Genomic DNA, 19,834 nt, shown 5'->3' with positions numbered 1-19,834 from the left:
TGACTGACTGACGTACTGATTCACTGGCTGATTGACTGACTGACAGACTGATTAAAGCACGGGCGATTGATTGACTGACTGATTGCCTGACTGGTTGACGGACTGATTGACTGACTGATACACTGATTGTTTGTCTGACAGATTAATTGATTGATAGACTGACTGATACACGGGCGATTGATTGACTGACCGATTGACTGACTGGTTGACGGACTTATTAATTGACTAATTCACTGTCTGATTAGTTAACTGATTGACTGTCAGATTGAAAGAATGATAGATTGACTGACTGACTGACTGATCGACTGACAAGCTGATTGACTGTCTAACTTACTAACTAGCTTACTGACGGATTAAATGACTGACTGACTAATTGACTAATAGAATGAATAGGCATTCTGTCTGATTGATTAAACAACCATGAATCATTGATTAACTGACTGACTGAATGATTGATAGACAGGCTGCAAATCAGTCACAGCTCGATGATATTAATTAAAAATTATATCCATTAGTTTGGGGATTCATGCAAATGCTGAACATTTTGTACCCAATGTCACTAGGGGCGCATTCTGAGTGCAGCCAAGGAAAATGTGCGGAAATGTGGCCAAGATTTGATAACTTTGGCAGTTGTTGTGCCCATTGGCAGTATTTCCATCTTCGGGAATGCGAATTTGTCACCCTCTCTGTCACCCCCTCTCTCTCGCTGTATGTCTCGCCTTTATGTCAATTTCTATTTGTGTTATGCTTCACCAAACAGCCGCAGCAAGACGGCGGCAAAACGTTTATAAAACTGAAATGCAGTCAATGTTATGCAGTGGGCCCAGACTCAAACCCAGAGCTCAGAGCCCAGAGCCCAGAGCCCAGAAGAGACCAGTCAGTTCGTGCTTGGTGCTTGTCGCAATGTCATATTGCGCTGCCATTTGAGCTGCATTCATTTGGCACATGCTCTTGTCAGTGCAGAGCCGCAGGGATATGGAGAGGGTCCTGCTGGGGCCTGGCAAGGGTCCTCTCGACTGTACCATGTCGCAAGGTCCAATGTCCTTGTCAACCGGTGCCGCCCGTCAGTTTATTCTGCACGCATTGGCATGCAGTCAGTTCTGGCACTCAAAATTCAATTCGATGTTGAAATTATTATTTCACTTGTTGTATGTGTCGCACATACACACACACTATCTCTCTCTCTCCATCTCTCTCTCTCTCTCTCTCTCTCTCTCTCTCTCTCTCTCTCTCTCTATCTCTTGTTCTGCGCCGTTAAATGGCTGCATGGGTATGAGTAGGCACTCAGCTTGTCTCCCCGTGACAGTTTGTTTGGCATTTAGCACTGGAAATCAAACGTATAAAAGCAGCAAGCAACAAGCAACCAGCAACCAGAGCAGTAAAAACACATACAAGCATAGCACAGCCAACCCCCTCCCCCCCCCCCCCCCCTCCCTCACACTGTCCACGCCGCCCCACCCACGCCCCACACTGCAGCCGGCCCTCATCGAACAGCTGCTGCCAATGAATGCTCAAGCGCTTGTTCCTGCCTGCGTTCCCATGCCTGACGCCCATTTCCCTCCCACTAACAATTGCACAGTGGTATGAGGTGCAGCTAACATGGTGCGCAATGCTGTTGAGTTTGTGTGTGTATTTTTTGTTGTTGTTGTATTTTTCAACTACAACATGTTCTGCTTTATTTAACAAGCTTTCTGCTAGCTTTAGTGACAACTTAATCTAGTTTAACATTTGTTATATAATGCAGAAGTTTTTTGCTGGATTTACTATGCGGTGACTAAATGTGATGTGCGATAAAGTCCACTTTTTCAATTATTCGATATATTATTTTATAGACTGCTAGTGAAAAAAAAAAAATATTTTTTTTTTTCTTAGTTCTATTTCCATTTTTCTTTCTTATTTATTTATTTTTTATTAGTTTTGAGTTTCAGTATATTAAGTCATTTGATTTTTATCCGAGTCAGTTGGGATCTATTAAAGTACGATTTCTCTTCTAAATCGCGGGAAAATCTCTCTTTTGTTTTTTGTTTCTTATCTCTAGAACAGCTACAACTCAACTGAACTTACTTCAAATTACCTTTTCGAGGACAGATAGCTATATCTGACTTATCGGATTGGCATTGAGCTCATTAGATACTAGGAATATCAAATCCATACTCAAATTCCACTGTAGCGCAATCAAGCCAACCTCCTTGCCCATATCTCCTATTTCTGTCGCCTTATTCCGATCAACTTTGGCATAATTTTGGCAATTTAACATCTCTTTCAAATTTCACTTTATTTACCACTTAGCTCTTGACACTGTGCATTGCTGCCTGCTCTTGTCGTTGCCCCGCTGACAGCGCCAGTGACGATGCACGGCGTTTGCCCCAGTCACAGTCTGAGCCCCAGTTCCACGACCAGTCCCTGGGCCAGTCCCAGTCCCAGTACAAATACCAATCCCAGGCCAAAAACATGATGCACATGTTGTAAATAATTTGCTAATGGCGCCATTGAAGCTTTCACAGGATGAGGGACAAGTGCTCGAGAGCATTAGCTCTTCCAGTTTTATAGTTCTGAGTGCAACACATAGTCGACTCACAGTCAGTCAGTCAGTCAGGCACTCAGTGGAAGTCTCCAGCAGATTCGCTTGGCTGCACATGGAGAAAGACGGAAAAGGCGTGAGAGGGGGAGGGAGCGAGGGGGGCGACTCTTGATGGCTGATTACTAAAGTGTCAATTATTGTATCGAACCGAAATGAACGTCAAATTTATCGAATTTAACGTCAGATATTAGCAGCGACTACTGCACTGCTGCTTCCAGCTGTCAACTTGGCAGTCTCTCGCTCAATTTCAGCTGTGAGGCTAATGAAATTACTTTTAGCTCGGCGACATCTTTGCTCTCTGGAGCCACTGTCGCTGTTGTGGGAATTGTTTGCGTATTCTCTGACCAATTGGAATTTGCAACGCATTCGGTTTCATGCCACCAAATCGTGACTTCCACAAGCCACACGCGGAATATAAATGAAGAGCTTGCATGAAATATGCCAAGGTCAATTGAAAGTTTGTATTAATTGCTGCATTGTTAGCAACGGTAGTGCTACTGAAGGTAACGAGCATCGGGTGCTAGCCTTGGTAACACAATACGCGATAGATACAGTTGGTGGTTAGAGCGATAAAAACTTAGTTTCCTTGTCGTGGAGCATCGAAAGCGTAATTGAAATTTGAACTTTTATTTTGAATTTATGGATGGAAGGGTTAGAAGTGCATTGACTATCGATAACTTAAGTAAATACGGCTTTATGTATGCTAAAAAAAAATGGCGACAGATGGGCGGACGAAGGGGCGGATAGGTGAACAGATGGACGGACTTATAGAGTGAAAGACAGAAGAACGGACAGAAGAAAAGATAAAATAAATCAAATCGAACGGACAGAAGGACGGCCAGAAAGGCGGACAGAAGAACGGACAGAAGAACGCCCAAAACGGAGGGACAGAAGGATAGAAGAGCGGACATGCGGACAGAAGGAGGGAAAGACAATCGTATAATAATGTGGACTGAAAAGCGGACGGGTTAATAGACGGAGTGATAGAAGGATGGACCGACGGGCAGAAAAGCGGACAGCCGGATAGACGTACGGACGGACAGACAATCGGATAAAAATGTGGCCAGAAAAATGTGGACAGCAGGATGACGGACGAACGGACGAAAGGACGGTTTCATGGACAGACGGAAGGAGTTACAGACGGATAGACGGACGGGCAGATTAACGCATAAAAATGCGGATAGAAAGACAGACGGATAATCATACGGACGGGCAGAAAAGCAGACAGTAAAACGGACAGATAGATGGACGGTATAACGGAAGCAAAGAGGGAAAAGAAGATGTCAAGCTAATGAATGAATATTAAAAGCTACGTTCAGCAATTACTTAGATAATTTAATGAACAGTTATGAAATTTCTGGCGCAACTTTTCGGCAATGCAAGTTATATACTAATATGATTTACAGCTATGCTTATTTCTATTTGGAGCTCCTAGTGAGGGGTTCAGTAGAGTAAATGAAGTTTGCAATGGAAATAATGAGGAATGCTAATTGAGTTCGTTGAGATTCCAAATCAAAAGTAAATCGAAAATAAATGGAATTCGAAATAGAAATAGCTGAGCTGACATTTGGTCTTCTAATTAAGACATCTATATGTATATGCTTATTCAGGTTTGTATGTTGTGTGACTGTTTAATGTGGATTATCTCGCTGTCGAATCGAATGCCAATTAGGTGTTTTGATTAATTGGTCATTTGTTGCGCCGCCAGGTGGCGTGTTTGTGTCGTATTTAGGACTGTCATGTTTACAGGGTATACGGCATGCAGACACAAACTTGAGAGTTGAATGTGGCAAACAGCTGGAAAAGTTTGCCGTTACACGCACATGTAACACACACACACACACACATGCACATATGCGCCCGCATGCAGCTCGAGTTTATTTTGTTTTCTTTTTTGCCCCTCTTATTTCTTAATTATATTACTTTGCTCTTGTTGTTCTTTCATTTTGTTGTTGTTGTTGTTTTTTGCTGGCGGGTTTTTCAATGTGTGGATGTTGGCAAGACCTTTGGCAGCCATTCATTAATTAGCATGTGGCCACTCCCAGGCGGCGGCTGGCTGAATGAGTTCTTGCCACCAGCTAGGTGTGTGCGTGTTGATGTCTCTGCCGCTTGCTCTCCCTCTCTCTCTCTCTCTCCCTCGCCCTCTCTCTTTTATTGCCCGTGTGAGCTTATGCAAAAAAGTTAAATTTAATCAGTTTAAAATTAAATCAAATGCCGCCAAGTCAAAATCACAAGAGTCGTTGGCCTTTTTCTCGCCAGCCCCTAAAAGCAGGCAACGAAAAATGTTTTTCCTTTTCCTTTCTCTCTCTCTCTCTCTCTCTCTCTCGAAAATGATTAAATAAACACTGTGGGCTGCTGCTGCCAGAGGAAGACAAAATGGCTGAATCAGACGTGAAAAAGCGCCGTCTTGTACAAATAAGCATTTGAATCGAAATAATTTTGTTTTCTTTTGTATTTTATTTTCTTTTTCTGTTGGGCTGTGCGAAGGGAATTGGCGCTTTGAGTAGCTCACTCGATTCGCCCAGCTATGAACTAATTTGCTTTACTGCTGGCGGCGCTAAGCACACACACATACACACACGCACGCATAGTGACGCACACACGTAGCATGAGATATACCCACACATATGCATTATTCATATAGCCGCAGTAAAAGTCCTCTAACGTCGACATCAACATGCCCAGGAGCTAACTTAGCGGACGCGTTGGCGTGCGTAGACTTTTAAGTGTGTGTGTGTGTGTGTGTGTGTGGTAGTGGGGGGCGGGGTGGTGTTAGCCCCAGCGATTCGATGCCGCTTTGTGCTTATGCTGGTGCAGAGCCGCCCTCGCCCTCGCCCTCGCCCTCGCCCTCGCCCTCGCCTTTGCCTTTGCCTGTGGCGCTTATAATGAGTTATATTTTGATGCCAGGCAACTGAGGAGCTTTTCAATTTGTGCTCAATGGCTGCGGCTGACTTGAATTGCGTGTGCAAGGCAAGGACTACCATGACTGACGGCCAGTCGGCCTCAAGACCCAACTCAAGAGCCACTCACCCACTCACCCAGTCAGCCAGTCAGCCACTCAGCTAACCCCCAATGCCATTACACATTTTCCAATTAATAATGCAATTCGCATATATCTAAATATCAAATGGATTTCTCTGTTTCATACACTGCTCCTTGGCAAATTGCTTAACGAGCCCAATCAAAGAGTTCGGATCAAATGTGAGCCTATTGAGATATACATATATTGGAATGGCAATCGCAATCAATTTACAGAGCAATAGAAAATCATTTGGCCTAACAACGAGTCCAGATCGCAGATTGATTTGATAAAGCGTATAATTGAGGAACTGAAGAGGTCAATAAAGTGATTTGCCATTTGTTGTTTGAACTGGAATGATATGAGTTCTGGTTATTAGAAAACTCAGTTGTTTCAGTGTATATGTCGTAGGCTTATCAATATTAAAGTAAGTCTATAAAGATCGTATAAGAAGAGAGAGTTTCTCAATTACTGGATATAGGTAGAATTTCATACATTTGCATATTTTATTTCAATATTCTACTTATGGTATATCCATATCATATTGGGAAAAATATACATCGACCATTTTTTTTTTTTCTTTTTTAAGTATGGATTATTTATTTATTATTTATTATTTTTTGTTCATTATTTTTATTAATCTAAACAGAAATTGCTTAGATATTATATAAAAAATATATTCATTATTTATATATATTCATATATTCATATCATATACATTTTTTAATTTATACAATACTTGAAAGGTTACAAAAAAAATTTTTTTTTTTATTCTTTAATTATGGACTATTTATTTAAAGTTCTACTACATTTTAGGCAACTTAGCCTAATAGAAATTAATTAATAGTCATATTCATATGTATATTGATTAACTATTAATTTAAATTGATTATATATATATCATATATATTTTCTAAAAGCTATAAAATTAAAAAAAATATATATATATTTTAGTGCGTGGTAATTACATATAAAGTTTATGGAGTCGTGAATACATTGAAGTTCTTTAGGTCAAGCCACAATCCAGGTGATGGCGTCTAAGTCTTCTTCTTGTACACACTTACTCTTAATCTTGATATTAATCTTAAGTGTCGTAAGCCATCTGCTTATTAAATAAGATAAACAAATATTTTCTTCTCTCTGAAATTGTTTCTTCACTTCAAAAACCATTAATATAGCATCGCTTAGCCTAGCTTCTTCGTAAGGGTAAGGGCGTAAGGGTATTCAAAGGTTGTTATATTCAACTCAGCTAACTTGACTCGTGTTTTTCAATGTTTTTTCATTTGTAAAGTGGCACACGACTCTGGGCCTCGCGCTGGCTCCTAAGTGCAGACGTGCATGCACCACACGCGCCTCTAAGTATGTTATATGACGATAAGCTAACACACACACGCACACACACACACACATATCGATATATGTATATGTATAGCGAGCACATAGCTTTAATAGTTAATATGTGCATGGGTGTAGCTGCATATGTATGTGTGTCTGTCTTTGACTGCGCTGCTCGTGCTGCCTGAGCTGCCAGGTAATAAATTAAATGATTTATTAAATGATATGAACTTTATGCAACTTTACACACACACACACAAACACACACACACAAGCATAGACATAGACAGGCAGTTAGTAAAGTTCCGGTGGGCTACCTCGTCGATTGGCCAGCTCCTTGGTGGGGTCTGCTGCTCTAAGCCCAGCCAATGGCATCCCATCAATATTTGAGGTCCGTAAGCCGACCAAACTTGGCCAAAGACGGCATAACTCAGCGGCTGAGCCAAATTGTTTACGAGTTCATCAGCTTGGCCATCTGGCGGCCGATAAGGCCAGAGGTAAGCAGCTTAGGCCAAGGCCCGAGTCTCGGCTCAATTGAGGATGCTCGACTCCAGAGTAAATGGGCGGAAGCTAAGCTTGTGAATGATGGCGATTATTATCAGCATTAGTATTAATATTGCTGGCATTATTACTATTATTATTATCATAATTACTATTATTATTATTCGTGGTATATGCTATATTAAATATATACAGTGCTTCGGTGAATCACACAGCTCTGCTCGCTGGAACAACTCACCGATGATTGCTAATTCGATTCAATCCCAGTCGTAAATTCCAAATTAGATGTTCAACTGTTTCACTAATTCACTTACTTAAAATGCTATCTGCACTGCTTTTGATTGCCAGGTTTGTTGGTTCTGAAAACAGCAAATGCGGATGCTTGAAATACTTATGTGGAATATGTGCTGGTAAATACCCTGCATAGATATAATGATAAGTCCTGTCTATGATAAGGAATTACTATCCTTTCATTATTATAATCAGCGTCGCATTAAAATATTTAAATTATAAGATTAAACGTCATGCATGCCTGATATATTAGTGGAAAGACTATGAAAGACTATTATGTAATTTGTGTATTTATATATCTATGATATATAAAAGATCATCTCTCCCTCTTACTCAGCAAGAGTCTTCGGTTCTTTTCGTTTTGGTATTAGATTGAGCGCCTTTAGTTGGCTCGTTTAACGAACGCTCGTATAATGAGACTCACAAATTGAGTAAAATAGCTCAAAAAGTCACATACACAAGCACACACTCAATTCAGGCATGCAACTGATATGCATAGCGAGCACAACACAGGCATACATACCAATACATATACAAAAGATAGCCCGTTTCATTTCACTCAACGAAACGGTGAGAGAATATCCAGAGTGACACAAAACGTTTACGAGCCGATCAAAAACGAGCTCGTTAAGGAGCCGATGCAAACGGTTGCGCTACGATTGACGCTCGCACAATGATACTCACTAACTGAGTAAATTAGCTAAATAAATCACATACACAAGCACACACTTAATTGATATGTTTAAAGAGCTGGCATACAACTAATACACACAAAAGAGACAGTCGTTTCATTTAACTCAACGAAACGGTTGAAGAACAGCCAGAGCGAAAAGGTTACGAGCCGATCGGGAACGAGGGAGCGATCGATTGCATCGGCTGCTCTCTTCTCAACGTAGGAGTGAAATACACTGATTGGCAGACATCGAGTAACGGGCAACAGTTATTTGTAAAGTATGCTCTCTGTGTCCCGACATATTTGTATGTATGCCTGTCTAATTCTGTATAGAGATGTTGATAATGAAAGACCTGCTATCGTCACTCTCTTTTTATGTGCTGTCATCTTGCTATAGTCGCTGAAAACAAATCAGTCGCAATATATGAGCTTGAGTCTGCTAACTGAACAGGGCTCGTTTATTTTGAACTCCGTTTTCTGATCTTGTCTTGTCTTGACAAGCTACAGCTCTCAAGACTTGTAAATGATGTTTTTATTGCTTTAAATATTACGAATTATCCTTGAGTGTCAACAGTTTAATGCGAGAATCATGCAGTCGACTCCACTGTTTAAATTAAGTATTCTTTCATAACAGGAAAACAGGAACAAGAAAATACGCTTGGCTGGCCCCATAAAGTATGCTATATATTCATAACTTCTTAATGAGAGTGAACAAGTTAAGTTGATCTACCCGCGTTCGACCGTCTCTCAAAAGCTACATGTACCTATGTATATATTCCTGTATACTTCAGTTTTCTTTCGATAGCGATTTTATTTTTATCGATAACTTAATTTCGTATATTGATCATAGCCTGATTTCATTAACCGCTTCAGGTTTACAGTAATAAATATAAAAATATACAATATTTAATATAATATAAGCAATATAATAGTTTTATATTTACTGCTGTAAGCCTCAATGGATTACCACAAAAGATGGATAGTTTTAAATGTGCTATGCGGGCTGCTGCAATGAATACATAGATTACGAATGTATTCACAAATCAGGAATTACTATAATGTATTTACTTGCCAAAAACACGCATTCTGAATGACATTATCTCGCACTTGTTATTCAAGTTGTGGAACAATTAATTTCCCGCAGTAAAGCCCATAAGCTGCGTTAACTGCGCAGTAAGCAGAATATCTGCTTATGTGTGCGTGTGTGTGTGTGTGTATATACAGACACAGCCACGTGCATGAGCATTTCGCCTGGCAGAGTAAATACATAAATGAATGGCAAAAAAAACCCTCGATTTAACAATGCATAAAATGCGTTTAGTGAGAACGTTGAATGAGAAGCCGAAAAACTCTGAGTAAATGAGTGCGCTCACGTAGCGACAAAAAAGCGAATTGCATGAATGGGAATGTGGGTAAGCGAGGATAAAAACAACAGCAATAAGAAAAAAATAAATAAATATATAAATAAAAAATAAAAACAACATAATGCGCAGTGTTGAACATGCGCTAAGAAATACGAAGACAAAGCATGGGCAAAACTTGAGTGATTCGAATACTTCCGACTTTACTCAAATTTGCATTACGTTTTGTGCTATACTTCTTCTCATTTAAGTGAATGACGAATGGTATGAGATCGAATGCGTGCTCATACTCAAGCTCACTCAACTCATTGTGTGCCGCTCACTCACTCAACTCAATTCAATTCGAATGTATTCAAAGTGTCGTATGCTATGAGCAGAGTTCAGGGTATCTGCTAGTCGTGCACAGCCGACTAGAGCACTCTCACTTGCTTCCATTTCAAATATCTAATAAATATTTCTCTCTCTCTCTTTCTTTCTCCCCCATCTCTTTGCAGTTACCGAAAAGGAAATACGTCAATGGTAAGAATTTAGGTGTTCCAATTAGAAAGCAATTTGCGACTCGCAATTTGCCAAATGCCACAAATCGTAGCGCCTCTTAATGCGTATGTATGTATTACACACACATGAGTTCATTCCATTTACAATAATTTGTTTTTCATTTTTATTTGAAAATTTCAATAAAATGCAATCATGTTCATTTGTCTCTCTCTATATATCTCTAAGTGTGTGTGTGTGTGTGTGTGCATTCGCATCGAAATTCGATATTCGAAATATTTGTGCAATAAATGAGTGGCGATTCGATTGCGAATGCAAATGCGAATGCGTCACATTATGTAAATATCACAAACACAATTAGCATTAAATAATGCACACAAAATTGTTGACATTCGATTATTAAATATTTACATTCAACGAATTTTCCATGTATAAATTTCTCTCAATTCCGTTTTCTGTTCTATCAAGATATATACATGAATATATGTACATATATACTCGGATATTTATATAAGAATTTTTACTTATGTTGAATACTTTTTATTTATTTAATTTATTGTTTTGTCTTCTTTTTTTTGTGTTTGATCAACTGATGTTGGACTGTTTGTTAATCTTAAATCGTCTACCTCTCTCCCTCTCTCTATCGCTCTCTCTCTCGCTCTCTGTCTCTACTTCAACTCTTGCATTTTGCTCTGGACTTGTTTTGTTTTACCTGTATCTCACTGAACTCTAAACTGTGCTATCCCAAAAACAAAACAAAACAAAATTAAAAACCAAAAACCAAAAACCAAAAACCAAACAAAATCTATGTCACTTTGAAGGCACAAAGGTTTTCTCAAAGACTGCCCGAACGGTCTGCTGACTGAACAAGTAAGTAAAGGGCGCGAGCCCATCGCCTCTACGTTTACATCATTTTATTTATTAATTTTAACCCATTAACCAAGCAATAGCCATGGTCAACTGCAGTCTGCTTTTTTTTTTCCTCGCAGCCTCTTTTGATTCGATAATTCACAATTTTAAACAAGAGGAAAAACTACTTGGAAATTCCTACTTTTTATTTTCTAGTATTTTTTTTTATTTTTTATTTTCATGCTAAATTTGCTATGGCCATACTCGAATTTTTATGTTTGTTTGGCCTTGTGCCTCGCTCAATGCCAACGCGATTATTGGTGCCGCAGCTCTGTGGCCTTTTGCGGCCTGTTTGCGGCTGCCAATGAAACTTTTCCATGTTTTCCATACTGAGCCCATTCAAAATGGAAAATCGGGGCATAACGGTTTTGTTAAAATGTATGTAACAGCCAGATGGAGGCGTGGCAGAGCCCAGAAAGAGTATAAAGTGTCTTCATCAGGTTGATGATTTAAGTCCGTTTAGAACTCTCCATCTCTCTGTCTGTCTGTCTCTCCATCTGTCCACTTGTATAATCTTAGGAAGAACACATTTTTGTAGGTTTCTGTAAGGCAGGCGTATATCAAGGTTGCTTCAAAGCAGAGATAAATATTGTAGTTTTAATGTTATCGATTATTATCGATTATATGAACAAAGGAAGCGAAGCGAAGGCATCCCGTAGTCGAATAGTCTCGACTAGAGTTTTTTTACTTGCTTGTTTTCGTGATATGCAAAATGTGGTTGCTGCCAGGGCGCAGGTCCCACTCCCACTATAAGTATTGAATGCTTGACAAAGGGGCATTATGCGAAGCATCAAACCCAGAAGATAGTCGAGTAAACAAATATTTCTTAGTCAGCGTCTGGCTAAGGCAAACACTCGAGATTTAGCGTAATGTGAGTGAGAGAATTAAATTTACTTAAGCCAACTATAAGAGCTAGACACACCAAATATGATTGTGTTGATCCTGGGTAGGATGAGCAATTGAAGAGCATATTAAAAAAAAATTAATTAATCGTATCGTATCGATTAACGTAGTTCGGGTATTATCTCAGTGGGATTTTATTTCCGTGGATCGCTAGATATCGACTATAAACTTTGATGTAAAAAGAGTTGCTAATCATTGTTTTTTGTTTTTACTATGTGCACTTTCATTGCAATAAATCGATAAGTATCGAAATATGAGGGACCATATATAGCGAACTAGCAGATTACTAATATCTTAAATGGATGTATCATGGATCAATAGGCTTCGATTACGATATTGAGACTCCATATACCAAACTCATCAACTCACTGATATACTATTTCATTTCCCTTGATCGATAAATATCGACTATGAAATTTAATGTTTAGACCTCCGTAGCTAAGCGGCGAAAGGAACATTTGCTATAAAAAGTCAATTAAGCGGTATCTGCTAGTTGTGCAATAGAACTTTGCCCTATACACATTTCTGTGGATATATAATTTATTCACAGCATACTCACAAAGGCATTTGCGGTTTTCATGCAACTCATGCAATGATGTATTACCAGAGCCTTTTGAAAAATAGAATAAAATAAAATCGTAATAAATAAAATGGCTATTTTTATGGCATATGAGTTTGGTCTTATTTGATATTAAATTTAGTGGAGCGCTAAAACTGTATTTTTACTTCATAGAAATATAACTCTATTAAGGCTGGCTCAGTCAGGTTGCTTTTGGCTAATGCGATTGGTAATCCATTCCGATCAGACATAACGAGCATGAGTTTAAATCTAATTGTTGGCCACTGCGAAAAAAATTTTTTTTTTAAATAATGTAAATACGTTCAACTCAATTCTAGCTCTTGCTTAACTTCTACGAACTATTCTAGTCACTAAAATTAATTTTTTTACCGTTGTGTAAGCTGACTAAACTATAAAATTAAACTAATTTTATAAAATATTTATCTGTTTGCATAATATCTTATATATGTCTTGGCTACGAATCGGCTTATACTTTTATACTCTAATGTACATATCTACTCCTACATACTCTATATTCAAGATCTGTTCAAAACTTAATTTTCAATCGATTAGTCAAACTTATCGACAGACGAAAATCGAATCGAAAAAATTCGATTGGTATTCAATATGAATTGCTTGATGTTTATTAAAATCTGTACAGAGATTACTTCAAATGGTTACAAAATAAGGCGATAGGAATTGCTCTAGACTCGTGTCGTTTGTAGTCTTTACTAAAATGTACTAAATATACTAACAAACATTTAAATATATATCGCCAATATATTTTGACTTATTTTCATCAAAATGTTCTTGTTCTCTATTGTGAACGTTATCTGCGCATCAGGGATTCATCAAAATTTACAAGCAATTTTTCCCAGACGGTGATCCCAGTAAATTTGCCTCGTTGGTATTTCGAGTATTCGATGAGAACAATGTAAGTAAATCACATGTGTGTGAATTAATTGAATGAATTAATCAATTAAAATGTTATCAGGATGGAGCTATTGAATTTGAGGAATTCATACGTGCGTTGTCCATAACATCGCGAGGAAATCTGGATGAGAAACTGCACTGTAAGTGGGGCCGGTGTTACGGCTAGAGCTAAATAATTATTCAACATATGAATCGGTTCATTTAATAGGGGCCTTCCGTCTCTATGACGTCGACAACGATGGCTACATCACGCGAGAGGAAATGTACAATATTGTCGATGCAATTTATCAAATGGTGGTAAGTGCTCGAGGAGTCTCGAAGGAGCAACAGAGCGTAAAGGGAGTCACATGAAAACAGAAATAAAAACATTTATGTTGGAGTTGTGGCAACTTTTAATTTGATATTTTTACAACTGCGCTCAAAAATGAATTCCCTGTGCGCTGTCCTTTACAATGTGCACGATACCGGAATTTCAATGCCCCGACACCTTCTCATTGTGCTTGTACATGTGACCTCAATAGCCATCTCGCTCTCGCTAAGCAATAGTCTGTGTAGCTGTGCTTAGCAGTAGCTATCTGTGTCTCTCTCTCTCTCTCTCTCTCTCTCTATCTCTCTGTTTCTCTCTATCTCTCTGTTTCTCTCTATTACCTACTGTCCTTGAGAGGATATTACAAATGGGAGTCGTGTAGCCAAGACACAAACCAACGTAGCTCTAGACAATCGCTCAGGCTCACACAAATACAAATGCAAACAGTCAAGTAGTAGAAGAAGAATCAATAGAATATATATCTGTAATCAGAATCACATTCACAATCAAAGTCAGGGTCAGAGTTAGAGTTAAAGTCAGAGTCGGATTCACAGTCAGAGTCAGAGTCAGAGCCAGAGTCAGAATCAGAGTCAGAATCAGAGTCAGAATCAGAGTCAGAATCAGAATCAGAGTCAGAGTCAGGGCCAGAGTCAGAATCAGAGTCAGAGTCAGAGTCAGAGGCAGAATTAGAGTCAGAATCAGAGTCAGAATCAGAATCAGAGTCGGAGGCAGAATCAGAGTCAGAATCAGAGTCAGAATCAGAATCAGAGTCGGAGGCAGAGTCAGAGTCAGAATCAGAATCAGAGACAGAATCAGAATCAGAGTCAGAATCAGAATCAGAATCAGAGTCAGAGGCAGAATCAGAGTCAGAGTTAGAATCAGAGTCAGAATCAGAATCAGAGTCAGAGTCAGAGTTAGAGCCAGAGTCAGAATCAGAGTCAGAGGCAGACGCAGAGAGGCAGAGAGGCAGAGGCAGAGTCAGAATCAGAATGGGAGTCAGAATCAGAGTCAGAATCAGAGTCAGAATCAGAGTCATAGTCAGATTCATTCAGAGTCAGAGTCAGAATCACAGTGAGAATCAGAGTCAGAATCAGAGTCAGAATCAGAGTCAAAATCAATGTAAGCGTCAGAATCAGGATGTCAGAGTCAGAGTCTTTGAGCTCGAATCGGAAATTCCTGCAGTTTAATCTCATTTGACCCACAAATTATATGAATCCGTGGATCCGCGGTGGGTAAAATTGATTGAATTGATTATAAACGGATTGAATTGATTATTGAATTTATGAATATTTATGAAATTTTCGTATTTTCCAACAGGGCCAACAGCCGCAGACGGAGGATGAGAATACGCCGCAGAAGCGTGTCGACAAGATCTTCGATCAAATGGACAAGAATCACGACGATCGGCTAACCTTGGAAGAGTTTCGTGAGGGTAGTAAAGCTGATCCACGTATAGTTCAGGCGTTAAGTTTAGGTGGTGATTAACCAATGGAGTAATTGTAATTCGAGATTGTCGCTGAGTTGGAAGACAACGAATTCGTGCACAATAAATCTAAATATGGTTTGATGATATATACAAACAGACGCACACATATATATACATATGTACATTTATGTATATGTATATGTATATGTATATTATAAATGGTTAAGTATATCCAACAACACATGCAGACACTCCCACATACGTTCCCACACTCGACCACACACACACACACACGCCATTTGCTGGAGGCAGAAATGAAAGCGAAACGGAAATTTGAAAATTTGTTTCTTTGAAATTCAACAGGATTGCAAAATATTTGAAACTAAAAAAAAATATATACAAGCAATAACAATAAGCAGAAAAAAAATAGAAACACAATTAAAAATGTGGAATGTTATGCATAAAAAATAATAGGAATATATGATTTATATTTATATAACAAAACACCAACTAAAATAAAGGAAATGCTTGTTGTATTTTTTTTTTTAATCACGTATGTATGTATATACTATATATAAATATATACATATATAACTAAACATTAGGCATTTGTTCAATTGTGAAAGCATTTTTATTGAAATGCTTGAAGAAATAAAAAAATAAATAAATAAAAACAAATTCAAAGAGAGAAGTAAAAAAATGCAAATTTTTTAAATCCTGAAATTTTGTTTAATTTTTTTTTTATTGATAATAAATGAAGTACGCTAATATATATATAATATCAAAAATATGTTAGGCAAAGTTATATACAATATATATATATATATATATATATATATATATATATATATATATATATATATATATATATATAAATTACAAATGCCTAAATCTAATGCTAAAGCTTTTAAAATAAAACAAAAATAAATTTATATAAAAAAAAAGAAACAATGCAATACGCCGCTTACTCAGCTCGATTAAAGCGATATGTTGATAATCGATATTCATTAAATACAAAATTTGCTTATTGTGAACTAATCAAATATAAATTATATATACATAAACTTAGATATAATTGTATGTATATATATATATATATACATAGATATATATATATTGCTCCAGCTCGAGCCGGTCCGAATTCGTGCCAACCGATTGATGTATGGAAACGCCTGCTATATTAAGTACTCAATGTATTTATGGTTTGACCTGGCTTGAGCTCCTATTGGGCTAAGAATTGTTATTGCTATGAGAGTAACTAAACCACCTAACACTCTCACGTGCCAGCAAACGGTACTTCAGCTAACGATCCCCGATGATCGTCGTGAGAGTGACACGAGAGCACACGAGATCCCAGCGCCGAAGCTGCAGGAGCGACAGAGAAGAACTCTAGTTCGGACTGTAACACTTTTCAGTTGCGAGAGCCGGTCCTGCAGTACCCGTAATATGTGAGGCAATATATATATGTATATGTGCGCGTATATATGTATGAGCATACAGCAAATACGTGTGCTCATACATACGTATATGTACCTACCTATGTATTTATATATATACATTCATATATATGTATAGAAGGATAAATCAAGTCAAAAACAAAATCAGGAAGCTTTTTATTAAACTTGAAAAAAGGAAAAACTTTAATTTTACTATTGCATGTGGCATGCTTCTAATCTACTTATTTATATATGTATATTTATCATATACATATATATATGTATGTATATATACATGCTGTACATACTATGTTCTGTATATTCTAATCGATCCTTTCCGCTGAATGATGTATGCGTGCAGTATCTCATTTATTTGAATTTAGATTCTCGCTTTCTTGAGCTCAGACAATCATTTTGGTTCCGATGCTTCAATATATATTTTTAATATTTTATCAAGAAGAATAAATGGTAGGATTATAGGGATGAGACAGAAGAACAGTGCTAAATCAACCTTATCTGCGTTATACTATATATACTTTTATATAATTATACTACTATATACTTTTATATACTTTATAGACAGTTGAAGTTGGAATGGATATTCGGGTTGACAGCCCAAAAACAATAAGATATGGTGGATATATCTGCTTTCTCTTTTAATTTATAAATTTCCCTTCCCAATTTACTAAACCTTTACATATTGAAACCTTGATTGGAATAGTCGACTCTTGAGCTTATCTACACGTTTAGTCAATCTGCACACATACATGATAAAGCCTATGGATATTTTTGGAGTACAAATTGAAATAAAAGTTGCTTATACATACTCTGTATATATATATACTAAATACGTATATATGTTTTTTTTTTCTATTTAAATTGACTATGCTTAAACACATATATGCATATATGATATGATATGACATTTTTATGCATGCCTTATTGAATAATATCAAAATTTTTCTATTCAATTTATTTTGGCAATCTACAACTACTTAGAGCTTGCAACTTTCTAAAACATATTCAAATGGAAATACGAAAACAAACAAAATATATACATATATATTTACATACAATATTTATATATAGAATTATATAAGTACGTTTTGAATGCCTTAGAAACTATCGCATTTTACAATCATCGTCGTGCAAACTCTCTGGAAAACAGACTCAACACACACACACACTCTATACACACTCTATACACGCTCTATACACGCTCTATACACTCTCTATACGAACTATACACCTATGCTTAACAATTTATACACTATTCTCCTAATTTTCTGCTTTCGTATATATATTTTCTTCTCTACAAACAGTCTAATCACCATACTAAAATGATTTCTATTTTATATGTGGTTCAGCTTTATAAAAAAAAAAAAAACCAAAAAAAAAAAAAAAACAAGGAAAAAAAAAAAAGAAAAAAGCATTAAAACCAAACTCTAAACTCTGACAAACTCAGCTTACAGTAAAACCAAATGTGTGAAATAGTAAAATCATAAAAAAAAAAACACACACACACAAACAAAAATTATATAAAATAAATATATATATCAATAAAATATAAGCTAAACAACCCTTTAAAAATATGAGAGTAATAAAAAAAGTGTTAAAGCACCATATCTATGATAAACTAGTCGGCACTGTCAGACTAGCGAATACCCTGAACCCAGTACGGATATTTTGGCAGAATTAATTTGCTTGACTCTAGTTCGATTTATATGAATGCCTGACTAGAAATATCCTGACTAGATTGACTAGCAATTATCCTGGCCCAGCAAAACTTTTATTTTTCTTGTTCCACCTGCAGCTTGAAAGTATGGATTTAGTTTGATACCTCTAGTCCGATTTTTATATCTGCCTGACTAGGATATACCCTGAACAGCTTGCTTTTCTAATACCCTGAAACATGGATTTCATTATACACATAAATATCTCAACCTACATAGATAGTCTTTTGATTTCGCTTTTAGCTTTAAAGCATAGCAGAAGAATTTTGTTCGGTCTACTCCGAATTTGTGACTGCCTGACTAGGAAATACCCTGTCTTAAATCAAGTAAAGAGCTGATTGATTCGGCTTTCAGCTTTAAGGCTTCATTATAACAGTAAAGAATCTATAAAACGATATTTCCATCAAATATCCCTTATCAAAATCCGACATTTGAAATATTTTAGTGCCATCTGGGTTCAGGGCTTATTCGTTATAAATACATCTTTCGATTGTACATTTTCTAGTGCAATGTGCTTTATACAACTTATACTATAGTTGATCCACTTACTTTACACCTATGTTATCTATTCGTCAATATTGCTTTGTGTTTCTATACAATTCTTAGTGTTCAATATCTCAATTTTATTATTATTATTATCTTGTTTTCATTAAATGAATTTTTCTTAATGCTTGCGTTGCGTTTTTGTAGACAATTTCTTCTAAAATTGAGTTTGAGTTGCTACAGTGATCATTCGATATGATGTCTAAGCGGCCCATATTGAATGCTTACTGAAGTTTTAATATAGTTTTTAGTGGAAACGTTTCCAGCATAAAAGCAATCAATGAAAATAATATATACATATATAAAATTAAACATTTTTTAGAGATATTTTTGTTAATAATAATAATATATAATAATGGAAATTGTGAAATCACTTGCTTAACACCAATTTGAAGTGCAATGATATTAATATATATACATAGTAAAATGTGAAAAAAAAATGTACTCAAGACTTTTGTTCTAAACTGAAACTGAAAATGTGTTGGTTAGAAAAGGTTAGAAATAAAATAAATCAAGAAATTGCTGCAATTAATAGAAGTTGACATAATCTGGTTTCCGTTACTCACAGCTAGTAGCCAAACATATACTAAGCAAAACAAAGCTAAACACACTCTAATCAACTATTCGATTGCTCAGCACAATTAACAGTTCATTAATAAGCTATGCATTATTAGAGGCCAAATTTGATTACCGTGAATCTCATCAGATATTGTTTATATATAAATGATATGTATATAGATTTATGTCGTATCGGTGTAATATGGTGTTGTCTTATGTCTTACTCTTCGAATAACTCACGCTGTATTGTCAGAGAAAGACAGAGAGAGAG

General features: G+C 36.9%; 1 protein-coding gene across 4 annotated transcripts in view; it reads left to right on the top strand.

Annotated features, from left to right (window-relative positions):
• Positions 1-19,500, top strand: part of Frq2 (Frequenin 2) — a 46,673-nt gene extending 27,173 nt beyond the window's left edge. For all 4 annotated transcript variants that reach the window (XM_089475883.1, XM_089475881.1, XM_089475884.1 and 1 more), the window contains 6 exons: positions 10,256-10,280; positions 11,078-11,126; positions 13,472-13,561; positions 13,622-13,700; positions 13,769-13,857; positions 15,185-19,500. In XM_089475883.1, coding sequence (XP_089332009.1) covers positions 10,256-10,280; positions 11,078-11,126; positions 13,472-13,561; positions 13,622-13,700; positions 13,769-13,857; positions 15,185-15,352 — 500 coding nt within the window. In that variant the 3' untranslated portion in view covers positions 15,353-19,500. The remainder of the gene's footprint in view (positions 1-10,255; positions 10,281-11,077; positions 11,127-13,471; positions 13,562-13,621; positions 13,701-13,768; positions 13,858-15,184) is intronic.
• Positions 19,501-19,834: the final 334 nt, after the last annotated feature.

This window comes from Drosophila arizonae, chromosome X, assembly GCF_054131065.1.
Source record: "Drosophila arizonae isolate 15081-1271.41 chromosome X, UAZ_ARI_1.0, whole genome shotgun sequence".
NCBI lineage: Eukaryota > Metazoa > Arthropoda > Insecta > Diptera > Drosophilidae > Drosophila > Drosophila arizonae.
The sequence above is the reverse complement of the archived record's forward strand: the minus strand, read 5'-3'. Positions and strand labels throughout refer to the sequence as shown.